Here is a 17,070-nt window from a genome sequence, read left to right on the forward strand (position 1 = left end):
TATTGTAAACTGTATTTTAAAATGTTTGCTTTCTAGTTTTACATTGCTAGTGTATAATTGATTTTTGAGCATTGACTGTATGTTGCAACCCTGCTAAACTCTTTATTTTTTTATTTTTTTAAGATTTTATTTTGGGCAGCCTGGGTGGCTCATCAGTTTAGCGCTGCCTTTGGCCCAGGGCTGATCCTGGAGACCCGGGATCAAGTCCCACGTCGGGCTCCCTGCATGGAGCCTGCTTCTCCCTCTGCCTGTGTCTCTGCCTCTCTCTCTCTCTCTGTGCCTTTCATGAATAAAGAAATAAAATCTTTAAAAAAAGAAGATGTAGTAATGAAAAAATGTATCATATTCTTGGATTAGAAGACTTAGCAATGCAAAGATATCATTTGCTCCCCAAATTGAAATATTAACTTAATATAATACCAATCAAAAGTCAAGCAGGATTTTGTAGATATAGATAAGCTGATTCTAACACTTATGTGAAAAAGCAAACAAAATAGAAGAGGTAAAGCAAGTTTTTAAAGGAAGAATAAATTTGGAGCAATCTGTATAAAGAACATTTTGTATTTCAGTGGAAAACTATGCATTGTCTATAAATGTACCTTTCTATTTTATGAGATTCTGATTTTATGGGAGCTGTAAGACAGATAGGCATTCTGTTTTATTTGGTAGAGGCTCAAATGTACTCCCTTCACAGTCTGGAAAACCAGTTTCTTCTCCATGTGCAATTCATTTCAATATTCCTTTACTCCATAAAATGTGTGCTCTTTTGACCTTTCCTTTGAATGATTTATAACATCTCCTTGGCTTCCTTATTATCAAGTAAAGTAAAATACTTAGCATGTGTTCATTTATATCTGAGTCATGCTTTTACCTTTTTCTGAAAATTGTTTTAATAAACCACACTACCTGATTTTAAAACTCACTAGGAAGTTACAGTAATCAAGATAGTGTGGTTTTGTTGAAGGGATAGACACATAGATCAGTGGAACAGATTGGGGTCCAGAAATAGACTCACACATATAATTGATAATTTTTGACAAAGAATGCAAATGCCACTTAGAGTATTAAAAATATCTTGTGGGTGCCTGGCTGACTCAGTTGGTAGAACATGCAACTCCTGGAGTCATGAGCTTAAGTGCCACATTGGACATAGAAATTACTTAAAACAAACAAACAAACAAACAAATAAAAATAGTCTTTTAGGGCAGCCTGGGTGGCTTAGCGGTTTAGCGCCGCCTTCAGCCCAGGGCGTGATCCTGGAGACCTGGAATCGAATCCCACGTCAGGTTCCCTGCAGGGAGCCTGCTTCTCCCTCTGCCTGTGTCTCTGCCTCTCTCTGTGTGTCTCTCATGAATAAATAAATAGATGAAAATCTTAAAAAAAAATAGTCTTTCAACAAATGGTGTTATAACCATTGGACATCCATGGGTTCAAAAAAGAGAGAGAGAGGGGAGCCCTGGGTGGCGCAGCGGTTTAGCACCTGCCTTTGGCCCAGGGCGCGATCCTGGAGACCCAAGATCGAATCCCACGTCGGGCTCCCGGTGCATGGAGCCTGCTTCTTCCCCCCCCCCCCCTCTCTCTCTGTGACTATCATAAATAAATAAAATCTTAAAAAAAAAAAAGAGTGAGAGAGAGAAAAGTACTTTAACCAGAACCTTATGCAATACACCAAAATTAATTCAAAATAGACCAGAGCCCTAAATATAAAATATAAAACTGTACAATTTTTAGAGGAAAACATAGAAGACTTTAGGTTTAGTGAAGAACTCTTACTTATGGTACCAAAAGTATTATCCTCAAAAAAAAAATTGATCAGTTGAGTTTTGTCACATAAAAAAAACCTTTCTGCTCTGCAAAAGACACTGTTAGAAGAATGAAAATATAAACTACAAATTGGGAGGAGAGGAAATATTTGCAAGTCATATACTGATAAAGGACTTTTATGTAGATCAGATAAAGAACTATCAAGATTCAACAATAAGTAGACAAACACTCAATTAAAAATCCACCAAAGACATGAGTGGATACTTCACCATAGAGAAAAAATGGATGGCAAATAGGCACAGGGAAAAAATAAAGTTTATTATTAGCTATTAGGGAAACTCTAGTAATCAATGAGATATTACATTTCTGAGTGGCTAAAGTAAGAATTACTGGCAACACCAGGTGCTATTAGTGGTGGAGCAACTAGGACTTTTATATTGCTGCTTGGTGGGAATACAAAACGATACAGCCACCCTGGAAAAAGTCTCCCAGTCTCCCTCCCTCCCTCCCTCCCTCCCTCCCTTCCTTCCTTCCTTCCTCAGAGGGAGAAGCAGGCTCCCTGCGAGGGGCTCAATATGGGACTCAATCCCCGGACCAGGGATCACGCCCTGAGCCAAAGGCAGACACTCAATTGCTGAGATACCGAGGTATCCCCTGATAGTGTCTTATAAACATCCACTTATTGCATGACCTCTACATTCCACTCCTGGTACCTGCTTTAAGAAATGAAAACATATCCACATAAAAATCTGTACACAGATGTTTATCATAGTTCTATTCATAATTGCCCACATTTGCAAACAACACAAACTTCCTTCAATGGAAGGAATTAATAATGAATAATAAGTGTGAATAATAAATAATAAACTAAGTGTGGTAAATCTGTACTAAAGAATACTACTCAGCAGTAAAAAGTAACAAACTCCTGATACACATAACTTGGATGGATCTTAAAAGCATGCTGAGTACAGGAAGTTAGTCTCAAAAGATTGCGAACTGTGTGATCTCATTTATATGACTGTCTCCAAAAGACAAAACCACAAAGATGAAAACCAGATTAGAAATTCGCAGGGATTATAGGCAGGGAGGAGGAGTGATCATTAAGAGATCACTCAAAGGATTTCTTGGGGGTGAAGAAACTGTTTTGTACCTTGAGTGTGGAGATGGATACATGGATCTATGTATGTGTTAAAGTTCATACAACTGTACACCAAAAGGGAAAAGGCGAATTTTACTGAAAATGAAATTTAAGAAAAAAAATGAAAAAAAGATTTTAACGTCCCTTTCCTTTAAAAAGTACTTGAAGGGGGTGCCTGGGTGGCTCAGTTGATTAAGCATCTGCCTTTGGCTCAGGTCATGAACCTGGGGTCTTGGGATGGAGCCCCATGTCAGGCTCCCTGCTTAGCAGAGAGACTGCTTCTTCCTCTCCCTCTGCTGCTTCCCCCCCACTCATGCACCTCTCTCCCTCTCTCAAATAAAGAAATAAAATCTTTAAAAATCCCTCGAAGAAAAGAAGGCGGTTGGAGCCAAATTCCACCCTTCTAATCAGAATCATCAACTTTTGCTCAGTTTTTTATCTTGTTCTACCAAAAACACAGCTACTGAGTGAGCCTAAGAAAAAAAGTCTTCTATGGTTGAATACTATAGTTTTATGCTTTAAAAAAGAAATGATTGTTGTTGAGCTATCAACTGGTATTTATCTATATCATATACAACTGGAACCATGAAATAGGTCTATTAATACAAAAATATAATTGCAATTCTGAGTTCAGAAACTTAATTCAAACTGAATTCAAACTGAGTTCAAACTGAATTAAAAAACTTAACAGATTAATAATAAAAAGTTTCATCAATGGACATATATGAGTATATAGAACTTTATTCCACCAATCTATTCATCTATATAACTACAAATTGTAACTACATTTCACTGAAATTCATAAAAATTCAAAAGACATGTTATTTTTAAGTTTCCGTTAGTGTATTTTATATCAAGGTGATAAACTGACCAATAAAACAATTTTGAGCTATATTTTCCTTTCTTATAGTTGTGTACTATATTTCCCTAAAATTATTCAAGGACTCATTTTATTTTACTCATGGGATTTGTTATGATATTTTCTGTTGCCCATGTGAAACCAAACACAGATTTGTTTGCCCATATGCATGTAGAGTTTTTGACAAATGCCCCCCCCCTCCCCCCCCCCTCCCCCCCGCAATGAACTAATTCAGTTGGGAGTAAGGAACCAGTTCCAGAATCTAGAATTTCTATCACAGAATCATGGCATGACTTAGCAGGTCCCTTAGTCTGCTTTCCAGTATTCCATCTCCCAAATGAAAATGTGAGGTGTGATTAATTACATGTGTTTCCTTTCTGCTCCCAGGAATACCTAATAAGACTAATTATGCTAATTATAATGCTGGCTACCGCTGCACCAGGCTATTTACATATATCATCTCATTGGATCGTCATGACAGCTTTATGAAATAGATATTATAAGTAGATCTGTTAATTACTGGAAACTTGAAGTTCTTCAGTTCATTTCCAGCTCTGACATCCTAGACTGATGACCTTGCAAAGCCTAGGGTCCTCACTCCTGCTCCGCTCCCACAAGTATTCCTTCACTATGCCTGCTAACAGCGGCTTCCTCAATGTCATCTGTTGGCCATTCTGATGATATCCACTGTTGGGTCTCAAACCCTTATGCTTCTCAGCTGCTTCTATCATCTAGACTTTCAGTGGTGTTGTAGGTGGTCCATCCAAAATATTAATCTTGCCCAAATTCAACTCCAATGACTACTCTCCAGTTCAGTTACCCACCAAATGGGTCACATATTGTATAGGGGAATTTGATCCATCTAAGAAATCAAAGTCTAAAATCCCAGTTGCGGGATCCCTGGGTGGCGCAGCGGTTTGGCGCCTGCCTTTGGCCCAGGGCGCGATCCTGGAGACCCGGGATTGAATCCCACATCGGGCTCCCAGTGCATGGAGCCTGCTTCTCCCTCTGCCTGTGTCTCTGCCTCTCTCTCTCTCTCTGTGACTATCATAAAAAAAAAAAAAAAAAAAAAATTTAAAATCCCAGTTGCTCTTTCATGCCCATACTTCTGCCTCATAAAACCTCAGATCCCATTGGTCTCTCCATCTTCCTTCTGGGTGTCAGCGCCACATTTTCCCCACTACTCTTTTTGTCCAGCTTGAAATTCACAATTAACCATTTGACTTTTTTTTTTTCTTTAAAGATTGTATTTATTCATGAGACACACACACACACACACAGAGGCAGAGCCATAGGCAGGGGGAGAAGCAGGCTCCATGCAGGGAGCCCGATGTGGGCTTGATCCTGCGACTCCAGGATCATGCCCTAAGCCAAAGGCAGATGCTTAACGCTGAGCCACCCAGGAGTTTCAACCACTTGACTTTTTTAATCCAGCTCCTCTTTTTTATAACTTGAAATGTTTCTTGGGCTGATTCTTTCTTCCTTTGACCCAAGGACCTCAAGTCTTGTCCAGTTCCCTCCCCTTTTTTCTCTTTACATTCTTTACTTTAACTTCCATACCCCCCATTAGTTTATCATTCCACTGATTTGTTCTTTATCCTGCCAAATCACTAAAAGTGCTCTCAGAAGGGTTAATGTTGGTTCAACTGCGAAATCTTTTTTTTTTTTAAGATTCTTATTTATTTATTCATGAGAGACACACAGAGAGAGGCAGAGACAGAGGCTGAGGGAGAAGCAGGCTCCCTGAGATGTGGGACTCCATCCTGGGACTTGATCCCGGGACTCTGGGATCATGCCCTGAGGCGAAGGCAGATGCTCAACCACTGAGCCACCCAGGCGTCCCCCCTCTAATTAATTTCTAAGAGCTCCTTTTCTGCAAAGGAAGGAAAAAAAGCCCACTATCAGTCATGTTGCCATTTTCTTTCCAGGTTTGTTATTTGTTGTTGACTTTATGTTATTTTGTCCCATGCTCTAATTTTTAATACATATGCATGTACTTAAGTTTATTAATCTCATAGATTATCACTTCAAAGTTTTAAAAAGCCTTTAAAAAACCTTTCCTATTGCCCAAATTATATATATATATATATACACACACACACATACATATATCTATATAATCTTACATGTTTTCTTGGTATAGTATATATTATTTCACTTAAAAATATGTTTTCATTTGAAAATTATTTCTCATATTCTTTCTAAATAGCTAGCCAGTTTCTTAGCCCTGTCTTTTCTTCACTGAAATACCACTTGTGTCCTGTATCAATTTATATGTCATTTGTGCATATTTCTGGAGTTTATATTCTTTTTCTCATTGGGTTATCCATGAGTCTGTACAAAACTGATTTAATTCCTATGAAGTTATAAAAACCACCACTGTCATATACATATCCATTTTTGTGCCATTATGCCTTTGATAGATACATTATGGTTTCTAGAAATAATACATATAAATCTCCTATTTTCTTGATCCATCACAAAATATCTCTTGTACCTTTTTAACTTCCCATGAAGTAAGAAACAACAAATGATAGAAAGTTCAGTACTCCTTTTTGCTTCAGTGTCCTCATCGTTGGAAATTAGATGAATTAATTCATGATTATTTCTTAGGATGAGCTTATAAGTACTCAGTGTTAGCTATTATTAATAGCATGAGTAAGTGAGGACTCCATCCCTCTGCCTCTTTTTCCACTTTTCTACCTGTAAGCTCCTCCAAATTTGAGAACTTTCATGATCTCTTCTGTAATCATAATTAATTCTTGCATGATCTATTGGTTGAATCTAAAGCTGATAATATCAATACACAGTATTTCCATTATTGTGATTGCATTATTATGGTTCATTTTTCTATGATTCCAAATTGTCTTTATTTTACTTTTTTAGTCATATGTCTTCATCAAGTCACTAACATTATCTAATTTCCTAAATATATTCCATCCATGGTAAGAGATGCAATATAATTACTGAAGATACATTTCCCAGAAACTTCTGCCTTCTTATTCCAATCTGGACCAGAGAACACTCCGGGCTGGATGCCAGCCTGTCATCCTGACTTCCTTTTACCATGGTCTTGGGTTGAAGCCAGTGTTCTTAGAGCTCAAAATTTTACCTTTCTTGGATTTTATTCTTGTTATGGCTGAGAACATCTTCAAACAATTTTCTTGAAATGATGCATAAGAAATAAACCTTTTGAATTTTTACATGTCTGAAAGTGACTTTATTTTTCCTTCTCACTTGATTAACATGTTTACTAAGAATAGAATGTTAAGTTCATAATTATTTTTCTCAGAGGATTCTAAGATGAAATCATAGTCTTGTTCCCTTGTAGGCCATATTTTTTCCTCTCTGGAACCTTAGGATACTCTCTAGATGCTTGAAGTTAAGAAATTTCTTGAAGACCTGCCACTGTTGAGGTTTTTGTTTTGTTTTAATTCCTCCTGTGGTCATAATTACATTATGTACAACTGTCAAAAATCATCAAAAAATGTAGTATCTTGAATCAAACTGTAACATCAGGAGGAAGAAATCCTGTAGTACTTAAAGCCTATACTACAACATTCAACATTAGATTATACCATTAGGTAGGGTTTCTCTAATTATTTTGCATTTATATGTTTAATGCTTTGATCTTCATTCAAGGTAGGAATTCTTAAGGTTTTATTTGGACTATGAAACCCTCTGGCTTTCTGGTGCAGTCTATGGACCCCTTTCCAGAGTAATGTTTTTAAATGTTTAAAATTAAATATATATGATTAAGAAAGAGACCTTTTAAATTGAAATGTAGTTATCAAAATGCTAAAAACCAAAATTGTAATAGAGTAAAATATTGCTGCTTCTTCTTTTCTTTTTTTTAGAGAGGGAGAGAAGAGGGAAGGGGCAGAGAGAGAGACTCCTCCTTTTTAAAAAAAAGTTTTTCTTTTTTAAGATTTTATTTATTTATTCATGAGACACACACACACACACACAGAGAGAGAGAGAGAGAGAGAGAGAGGCAGAGACACAGGCAGAGGGAGAAGCACGCTCCATGCAGGAAGCCTGATGTGGAACTCGATTCCAGGACTCCGGGATCATGCTCTGAGCCAAAGGCAGATGCTCAACCACTGAGCTTTAGGTTTCCCCTAAAAAAAAAGATTTTATTTATTTATTTGAGAGAGTGAAAGAGAGATAGAGACAGCACAAGTGGGGGAAAGTGGGCAGAGGGAGAAGCAGACTCCCCACTGAGCAGGGAGACTGACCCAGAGCTCAATCCCAGGACCCTAGGATCATGAACTGAGCCAAAGGCAGATGCTTAACTGACTGAGCCACCAGGTGCCCTGGAGAGAAAAACTCTTAAGTAGGTTCTACACCCAGCGCTGAGCCCTACATAGAGTTTCATCTCAGAATCCTGTGATCATGACCTGAGGCAAATTTAAGAGTTGTATGTTTAACAGACTGAGCCACGTATCCAGGCGGCCCTGTATCACTTTTTTATTAACACTTTAAGTAAGATATATTGGAGGATTTTATAGCCACTATAATTTCAAAATAGTGATGAGTAGAAGTGATATTTTGAGATATTTATAACAACCCAATGTGCTATAAAAATATATGTGATTTCTGTTGGTAACAAAATCACGAGTGTTGCTGTAAGTACTGTAATTTGTGCTTATATTCAAAATGGACAAAAAATTCTAAAGTTTAGTAAGAGACTAGGGAAAATAAAAATATAGTTTTCTTCCTCTAAGTTCAAAGACCACATGAATTTTTTTAAACAAATAACATACATTTATTATCTAACGGTTTCTGCAGTTTAGGAATTTGAGAGTGGTTTAATTGGATAGTTCTGGCTTAGGTTCTCTCATGATACTGGAGTTGAGATGTAGGCTGGGGCAGCAGTCAACCAAAGGCTTGACTGCAACTGAGAACCCACCTCCCAAATGGCTCACTCAATGGCTGGTGAGTTGATGCTGGTTGTTGGAAGGAAGTCTCAGCTTTCCATGTGGGCTCTCCAAAGGCCCCTGAATACCTTTACAACATGGTGGCGGCTCCTCCAGACTGGGAAATCCAAGAGAGAGAAAAGTAGAAGCACCATGGTTTTTTATGACTTAGCCCTATAAGTCATACACTATTACTTCCCCCATATTCCATTTGTCATACAGACCAACCCTGATGAAATGTGTGAGAGAATGGGCATAAATACTAGGAGGTGAGGATCACTGGGGGCCATCTTAGAGACTACTACAAGTTATAACCAGTATTTGCATCATATTTTGTGTTCAGCTCCCCCCCCCAGTTTATACATATTTCTATTAACAGAGCTTACACACTTCTTGTTTTTAGGAACTACATGTTATTCCAATGATATTAACTCTTTTTTGAGGTTTTATTTAATTTACTTTTTAAAAATTTAAAGCTAAAAATGTTTAAATTTAAATTCGATTAACATACAGTGCATTATTAGTTTCAGAAGTAGAGGCCAGTGATTCATCAGTCTTATGTAACACCCAGTGCTCATTATATCTTGTGCCCTCCTTAATGCCCATTATCCAATTACCCCATCCCCCCAATCCCTTCCCCTCCAGCAATCCTCAATTTGTTTCCTATGATTAGGAGTCTTTTATGGTTTGTCTCTCTCTCTAATTTTGTCTTATTTTTCCCTCTTTTCCCCTATGATCCTCTATTTTGTTTCTTAAATTCCACATATGGATGAGATCATATGGTAATTATCTTTCTCTGACAGACTTATATCATTTAGCATAATACCCTCTAGTACTATCCATATCATTGCAAATGGCAAGATTTTATTTTTTTGATGGCTGATTAGTATTCCATTGTATATATTTACCACATCTTCTTTATCCATTCATCTGTCAGTGGGCATCTGGGCTCTTTCCATGCTTTGGCTATTGTGGACACTGCTGCTATAAACATTGGGGTGCAGGTGCCCTTCAGATCACTACATTTGTTTCCTTGGGGTAAATACCCAGGAGTATTTACCCTGGATAGTTCTGGCTTAGGTTCTCTCATGATACTGGAGCAATTGCTGGGCTGTAAAATAGAGGGTAGCTCTATTTTCAACTTTTTGAGGGGCTTTCACACTATTTTCCAGAGTGGCTGCACCAGCTTGCATTCCCACCAACAATGCAAAACGGTTCCCCTTTCTTGGCATCCTCACCAATATCTGTCATCTCCTGATTTGTTAGTTTTAGCCATTCTGACTGGTTGTGAGATGGTATCTCAATGTGGTTTTGATTTGTATTTCCCTGATGCTGAATGAAGTTGAGCGTTTTCTCATGTGCCTATTGGCCATTTGTAGTTCTTCTTTGGAGAACTATCTGTTTATGTTTTCTGGCCTTTTCTTGATTGGATTATTTGTCTTTTGGGTGTTGAGTTTGATAAGTTCTTTATAATAGGTTTTGGATACTAGCCCTTTATCTGATAAGACATTTGGAAATATCTTCTTCCACTCTGTCGGCTGTCTTTTGGAGACCTCCTGAATTTTATGCAGGGACTCTTATTTATGAATCTCTGACTTAGAGTAAAAGCTCTTTGAGGTTTGGCAGACTGTGTGCTCCTGAGATGGTGGCAGCTGTTTTCCTGCCCCTACATGCTCTTTCAGCATATGACATTGACACACTCCCATCAAGAGGTTTCTCCACTCCCTTGAATCCTCTTGTGACAGCTTTGACCAAGAGAATGTGTGAGAAGTGATGCTATAACCATCTGAGTACAGGCCTTAACTGATCTGTCAGCCTCTATTTTATTCCTCATAGAAGCAAGACACCATGTAAGAAGTACAATTAACCTAGACCACCATGCTGTGAAAACCTAACTGAGCCCTATGAAGAGACCCTGGAGCATAAAATTGCAAGTGGAGAGAGGGTGAAGAAGCCTTCTTGGAAGTGGATCCTTTAGTCTTAGCCACCCTACTTGATGCCATGTTGATCAGAGGTGAGTTGCTCCTCTGAACTATTCCAAAATCCCTGACCTATAAAATTGTGGGCAAAATAAAATACCTGTTTCAAGCCACTGAAATTTGGGGAAATTTTTAGAGAGTAACAGATAGAATGGAGGACCATGACCATGTTTCACATGTCTTTTGAATCCTTCACATTAATTGGCAAATTGATATGCAGACAAAAAAGGGACTCTGGAATTAGTATTGACATATGGAGATTTGCATAGCATTTGGCTGTCATTAAAGAACTACAGGGAGTAATATCATGAAATCAAAGTATTTTGTCCAATAAATGCCCTATGATTCTTTTTTTTTTTTTTTAAGATTTATTTATTTAGGGATGCCTGGATTGCTCAGCAGTTGAGCATCTGCCTTCGGCTCAGGGCATAATACTGGAGTCCCGAGACTGAGTCCTGCATCAGGCTCCCTGCGCAGAGCCTGCTTCTCCCTCTGCACATGTCTTTGCCTCTCTCCGTGTCTCTCATGAATAAATAAATTTTAAAAATCTAAAAAATATATATTTATTTATTTTAGAAGGAGTGAGAGAGGGGGAGAGCATGCAAGCAAGTGCATGAGTTGGGGGAGGGGCAGAAGGAGAGAATCTTCAAATAATCTCCCCTCTGAGAAAGGAGCCCGTCACGAGGCTCTGGGGCTCAATCTCAGAACCCACTCTTGGTTTCCACTGGGTTGAAACCAAGACTCCAACGCTTAAGTGACTAGGCCACCCAGGTGACCCTGGCCTATGATTCCTAAGATAACCAGCCTGGTTTTCAAGATCTCAATTTAGCCCCAGGATCCTTCCCAAATGCTGACTCCTGGATTGGTTCCCAAAGATTTTCAGAGGTTACACTCTCTCCAGAGAAGAGTATAAGAGGATTAGAGAAGATAATGGAAATGAAAGTTAAAATAGTGTAGTTGTGCTGGAAGCAATCTCTGTACATATGAACACTTGGACTGGGTCTGGAGACAGACTCAGAGGAGTGCTATTGCATCACGGTTGTGAGCACAGGCTCTGAAATCAACCTGTCATAACTGAAATCTGGCTCCACCACAGGACCTGCTATGAGACTAGGGCATGTGACTTAATCTGTGCCTTAATTTACACGTTTGTAAACTAGGAATAAAATAGTACCCCCCCCATAGAAGTATAATGAGATTTAGATGAGTTTACATTTGAAACATTGTTTGGCACACATAGTTCCCACTGAAGTCCAAATGGATCTCTCTCTCTCTTTTTTTTTCCCAGAACTTCTTTTTTTTCCTAAAGATTTATTTATTTGAGAGAGAGAGAGCAAATGAGCACATGAACCGGGGGGGAGGGGTAGAGGGAGAGAGAGAATCTCAAGCAGACTCCATGTTGAGTACAGAACCCAATGGGGGCTTGATCCCAGGACCCTGAGATCATGACCTGAGCCGAAATCAAGAGTTGGTGGCTTAGTTGACTGAGCCATCCAGGTGCTCCCAAATAGATCTCTCTTGAAATACTCTCAGTGACTTCTGAATTATTTAAATGATTCCTAAAATATATATGTGCCACATGCACACATATATATATAGATACATATGCATATGCATAGTGTGCATATCAACTTTGTATAATTATAGTAGTTTATATTTGGCTTAATGCATATAGAATGTTTATAGCTAGCATTTCTGGGTTCACACAAAGGATAGTATAATATTTTAAAAGAGGTTAATTAAAAGATACATTAGGCTGTAAATGCTATATCTAATGCCCAAATAGTGAAGATGAAGCTAAAATGCTTGAAGTTGGCATGCAGGAGTTGCAAATCCAAGAGTTTACAATGGAAAGAGGAATACAGAAATGGAGTCACTTAGGGATGCCTGGATGGCTCAATGGGTTAAGCTTCTGACTCTTGATTTTGGCTCAGGTTATGATCTCAGGGTTGTGAGATCGAGCCCTGAGTTAGGCTCCGAGCTGAACGTGTGGAGCCTACTTAAAATCTCTCTCCCTCTCCCTCTGCCCTTCCCCTTTCAAAAAAGAAAGAAAGAAAGAAAGAAAGAAAGAAAGAAAGAAAGAAAGAAAGAAAGAAAGAAAGAAAAGAAAAAGGAAAAAAAAATGGAGTCACTTATTCATAGTCACTCGACCAGCATCCAGTGCCAGCAATTCTTTGCATTAATTTATTTTATGTTTGACCACTCAAAAAATGGGCAACATATTTAGAATCTATATCTGCCTTCCAAAAGGATAATGTATCTTTAATGGGGCAAGCAGTAACATTTTCATTTCAGCATGTTTCCCTGAAAAGGATCACTAATTATAGTCTACAAAACACTGGTCTACAAAACTATTGTGCTAATTTGGTAAATGTAAATTCTCACTCGGTTGACTAACTTTATTGTCATGTGCTCTGGTTTATGTGCTCTGGTTTTCTGGGATCTTTCTTTCTCTTTCTTTTCTTTTTCTTTCTTTGTCAAGGTTTAGCACTCCTTGAGAAGCTTATAATGGACTTTCAATACTAATCAGCTCTTCAGTTGTGATGATATAATTTCACACTTATTTTGCAGCACGAAAGTGAGGGGGAGATCTGACAACTCAGAGTTCTCAGCACTAATTTTTTGTTAAGTAGAGCTAAGGGAGAGCTGAGTTATTAACAAATATCTGGGGGATCCCTGGGTGGCTCAGCGGTTTGGCGCCTGCCTTCGGCCCAGGGCATGATCCTGGGGTCCCGGGATCGATTCCCACATCGGGCTCCCTGCATGGAGCCTGCTTCTCCCTCTGCCTGTGTCTCTGCCTCTCTCTCTCTCTCTCTATCATAAATAAATAAATCTTTAAAAAAACAAAACAAAACAAAATATCTGATTATCAACATATTAGATTGTTAACTTGAATATCTTAGCCCCAAAATGTCATTCATAAAATTGTGAAAATATCAAATTTTGTTTCCATGTCCTATTGCATCTACATAAAAACCACTTTAAGGTTATGTCTATGTAATTGTAGCAGGTCCCAGTTAATTAAGAGAATTACATATTTTGTGAATAGAGAGCTACTTCCTAAATATTTCAGGGATTTTGAAATGGCCAGATAGGAATGTTATTATCCTAAATAAAGTTTAAAAATTAAAAAAAAACCACCCAACTTAATTTCATTAGGAGACATCAAATTTGAAATTTTCAAAATAAAATGACATTCTACTTGAAGGGGACTCACATATCATCTTAGTGGTCATTTTCTTTAGGCATTAACATCACACAAGTGAGACATTTTGGATAGCAAAAACAACAACAAAATAAAATAAGAATGTGATGTGATTTTCTGAGAATCTTACCTGAGGACTTTTCCCCAAAGGATGAAGATAGTGTGGTTTAGCAGTTTAAAAGTGCGCTGTCTAGAAGAAGACATCTTGGGCTCAGACGCCATCCTTGGCACATTCCAGCTTTGTGACTGTAGGCAGATTACTTAGCCTCAGTCTCCCCATCTGTAAAATGGCCATGATATTACTATTTGTATCTACCTCACAGGACTAGCACATAGTAAGTGCCATATGAGTCTTTGTTAAATGAATGTATGAAATTTCTTTGTTGAACACAGTAATGTTTCATCAATTGCTTTAGTGAAACTAGGGTGTTCTGAGTTTACAAATTCCTATTCATACAGGTACTTTTTGACATTTTAACAAGGATTAACTTCTCAGGAATTGCATTTATGTGTGTGTGTGTGTGTGTGTGTGTGTGTGTGTGTGTAAAATGTTTGATTATGAAAATAACAGCTTCTTAATGTCTTATGTTTGGAAACGTCATTGCATTAAAAACATTTTAAATGCTTTTCTCATCTCCATTTGTCTCTGTCACCCTTTAAAAAAACCAAGGGAGGTAATTTTTACATGATAAATGATCTGAACTGAATGTCACCCTCAAGAAGCAAGGAAGATGATGTGTGTGGAAAGGAAAAAGAAATTAAAGTGACTGTTTTAGTAACTTCATAGCTACTCCATTCAGGATTTACATGCTGTGAGAAAGAACCATTCATGATTTTCTGTTGACTTACTGGAGAGAGAATGCAAACGCGACCTGGAAAAGCTGCTTCGTTGTCTGATCGTTGGGATGACTACATCCTGCTTGAAATCACCTACTTACTGATGGGCCTTCATTCATCAACAGTCTGTTCAATTTTGGAGACATTGTCATATCTGTTTCATTGAGGTCATTGAAGCCTGGGCACAGAGGAGGTAATTTATTTCTATAAGAAAGAAGTTAACTTACAGTGAGACATTAAAGAAAGAAAGATATCTACCACTTATCCACCTATATTCAATATTAGTCTACTTGAAATTACTCTATCATTAACAAGATAACAAATTTTAAGAAAACCAATCATTTGTTTGGTTTTTGCTTGTTTGTAGCATCTACCTTTACATTGAATTGGTATTAACTTAAGCTGGCTTTGCTGTGGAATCTTTGTTCATGTTTTAATGACTTTTATTTTTTAAAGATTTTATTTATTTATTCATGAGAGAGAGAGAGAGAGCGAGAACAAGAGAGAGAGAGAGGCAGAAACATAGGCAGAGGGAGAAGCAGGCTCCATGTAGGGAGCCCGATGTGGGACTTGATCCTGGGACCCCAGGATCACACCCTGAGCTGAAGGCAGATGCTTAACTGCTGAGCCACCGAGGTGTCCCTAATAACTTTTATTTTCTAAGCATTCTATTACAGTTGACCTTGTGCTAAAATCTAGGTGCTTTGATTTTTCCAGAGAATATTAAGAACATTATATTCTCTCAGAAATAAATCTCCACCCAAAGTAATATTTTTATTAAGATCTCAAGTTTCCTTATTCTTCCATTAAATGAAACTTTTCATCATTTTAATAATAGGTGTCACTTCAAGATGTGGTTTAAAAGATTGGGAAAAAACCCTGCTTTCAAGATTATATAGAGAACTAACGAAAAATGACATCTCATGGTTATGTCTTTGTACTTTATAAAACTCAAAATTATAATGCTTTCAACTAAGAATGATAAATCCCTGTCTTTTCATTCAATATTTTATTTAACAAACACTTACATGGTGTTTACCATGTGCTTATAATGCTTTCAACTAAGAATGATAAATCCCTGTCTTTTCATTCAATATTTTATTTAACAAACACTTACATGGTGTTTACCATGTGCCAGGCACTGTTCCTTGCACTTTACAAGTATTAACCTGTTTATTCCTTTAACAATGCTCTAAGGTAGGTACTATAATTGCTCCCATTTACAGATGAGGAAATTGAGGCGTGGGAATGTTAAATAACCTGCCCAGGATCATATGGCTAGTAAGTGGCAGAGCACAGATTTGAATCCATGCTAATTTGGCTCCACTACCTTATTCTCTTTTGTTGCCCATGTTTAATAATAGTATTGAATAAAATTCCTCTAGAGTCACTTCACTAAAAATATAACTTCTTTTTTCCTTTTTAAATTTTATTATTATTATTATTATTATTATTATTATTATTATTATTTTTAGAGAGGGGTGGGGGCAAAGAGGGAGAGAGAAAATCTTAAGCAGGCTCCATACCTAGCACAGAACCCAATGCTGGCCTTGATATCATGACCCTGAGATCACAACCCCAGCCAAAATCAAGACTTGGCTGCCCAACCAACTGAGCCACCCAGGCACCCCACCCCAAGAATAATAACTCCTAACACAGAAGTACTTGCCAAAATGTTTATTTTTTTAAATTTTTTAAAAAAGATTTTTTATTTATTTATTCAGAGAGAGAGAGAGAGAGGCAGAGACACAGGCAGAGGGAAAAGCAGGCTCCCTGCAGGGAGCCTGATGTGGGACTGGGTCCTGGGACTGCAGGATCACATCCTAGGTCAAAGGCAGATGCTCAACCACGGAGCCATTCAGGCATCCCCAAAATTTTGGTTTAAAAGACCTGGCTCCTCTTCTATAAAATTTTAAAATAATTTGATTATAGGTAGATCAGACATAGATGTGAAAAGACACTGCCAAACAAGTGGAAAAAAGGAAAAAATATACTTTTAAAGGTTGAAGGAGAGACATACACATTTTATTTTCCCCTATCCATCTTATTGTCTGATTTACTTTGTACAACATAAATAGGGGAGATGTAAAAAAAAATGGAACAAGTAGTTTTAGTTGTGACACAACAACAGAGTTACATATTAAAGTTTGGCTTTAGGGGCACTTAGGTGGCTTAGCCGGTAAAATATCTGCTCTCAGTAGGTCATGATCTCAGGATCCAGGGATTGAGCCCCATGTTGGACTCTGGGCTCAGCAGAGAATCTGCTTCTTCCTCTGCCCCTCCTCCCTCATATTCTCTCTCTTGCTCTCAAATAAAGAAAGAAAAATCTTTTAAAAATAATTTAAAAAAATAAAGTTTGGCTTTAAATT

The 17,070-nt window shown here is 37.8% G+C and overlaps 1 protein-coding gene across 2 annotated transcripts in view; it reads right to left on the reverse strand.

Annotated features, from left to right (window-relative positions):
• Positions 1–7,694: 7,694 nt before the first annotated feature.
• The window catches only part of ACP3 (acid phosphatase 3), a 59,603-nt gene continuing 50,227 nt past the window's right edge, over positions 7,695–17,070 (reverse strand). The window contains exons 11-13 of one of the 2 annotated variants that reach the window (XR_013361263.1): positions 14,714–14,905; positions 13,995–14,144; positions 7,695–7,882 (exon numbers count right to left, since the gene is read on the reverse strand). Coding sequence is in view for 1 of the 2 variants with exons in the window: in XM_077865178.1 (XP_077721304.1) it covers positions 7,872–7,882 (11 nt within the window). In the remaining variant the exon portion in view is untranslated. The remainder of the gene's footprint in view (positions 7,883–13,994; positions 14,145–14,713; positions 14,906–17,070) is intronic. The other variant, XM_077865178.1, reaches the window with a different exon arrangement.

This window comes from Canis aureus, chromosome 22, assembly GCF_053574225.1.
Source record: "Canis aureus isolate CA01 chromosome 22, VMU_Caureus_v.1.0, whole genome shotgun sequence".
Classification (NCBI taxonomy): domain Eukaryota; kingdom Metazoa; phylum Chordata; class Mammalia; order Carnivora; family Canidae; genus Canis; species Canis aureus.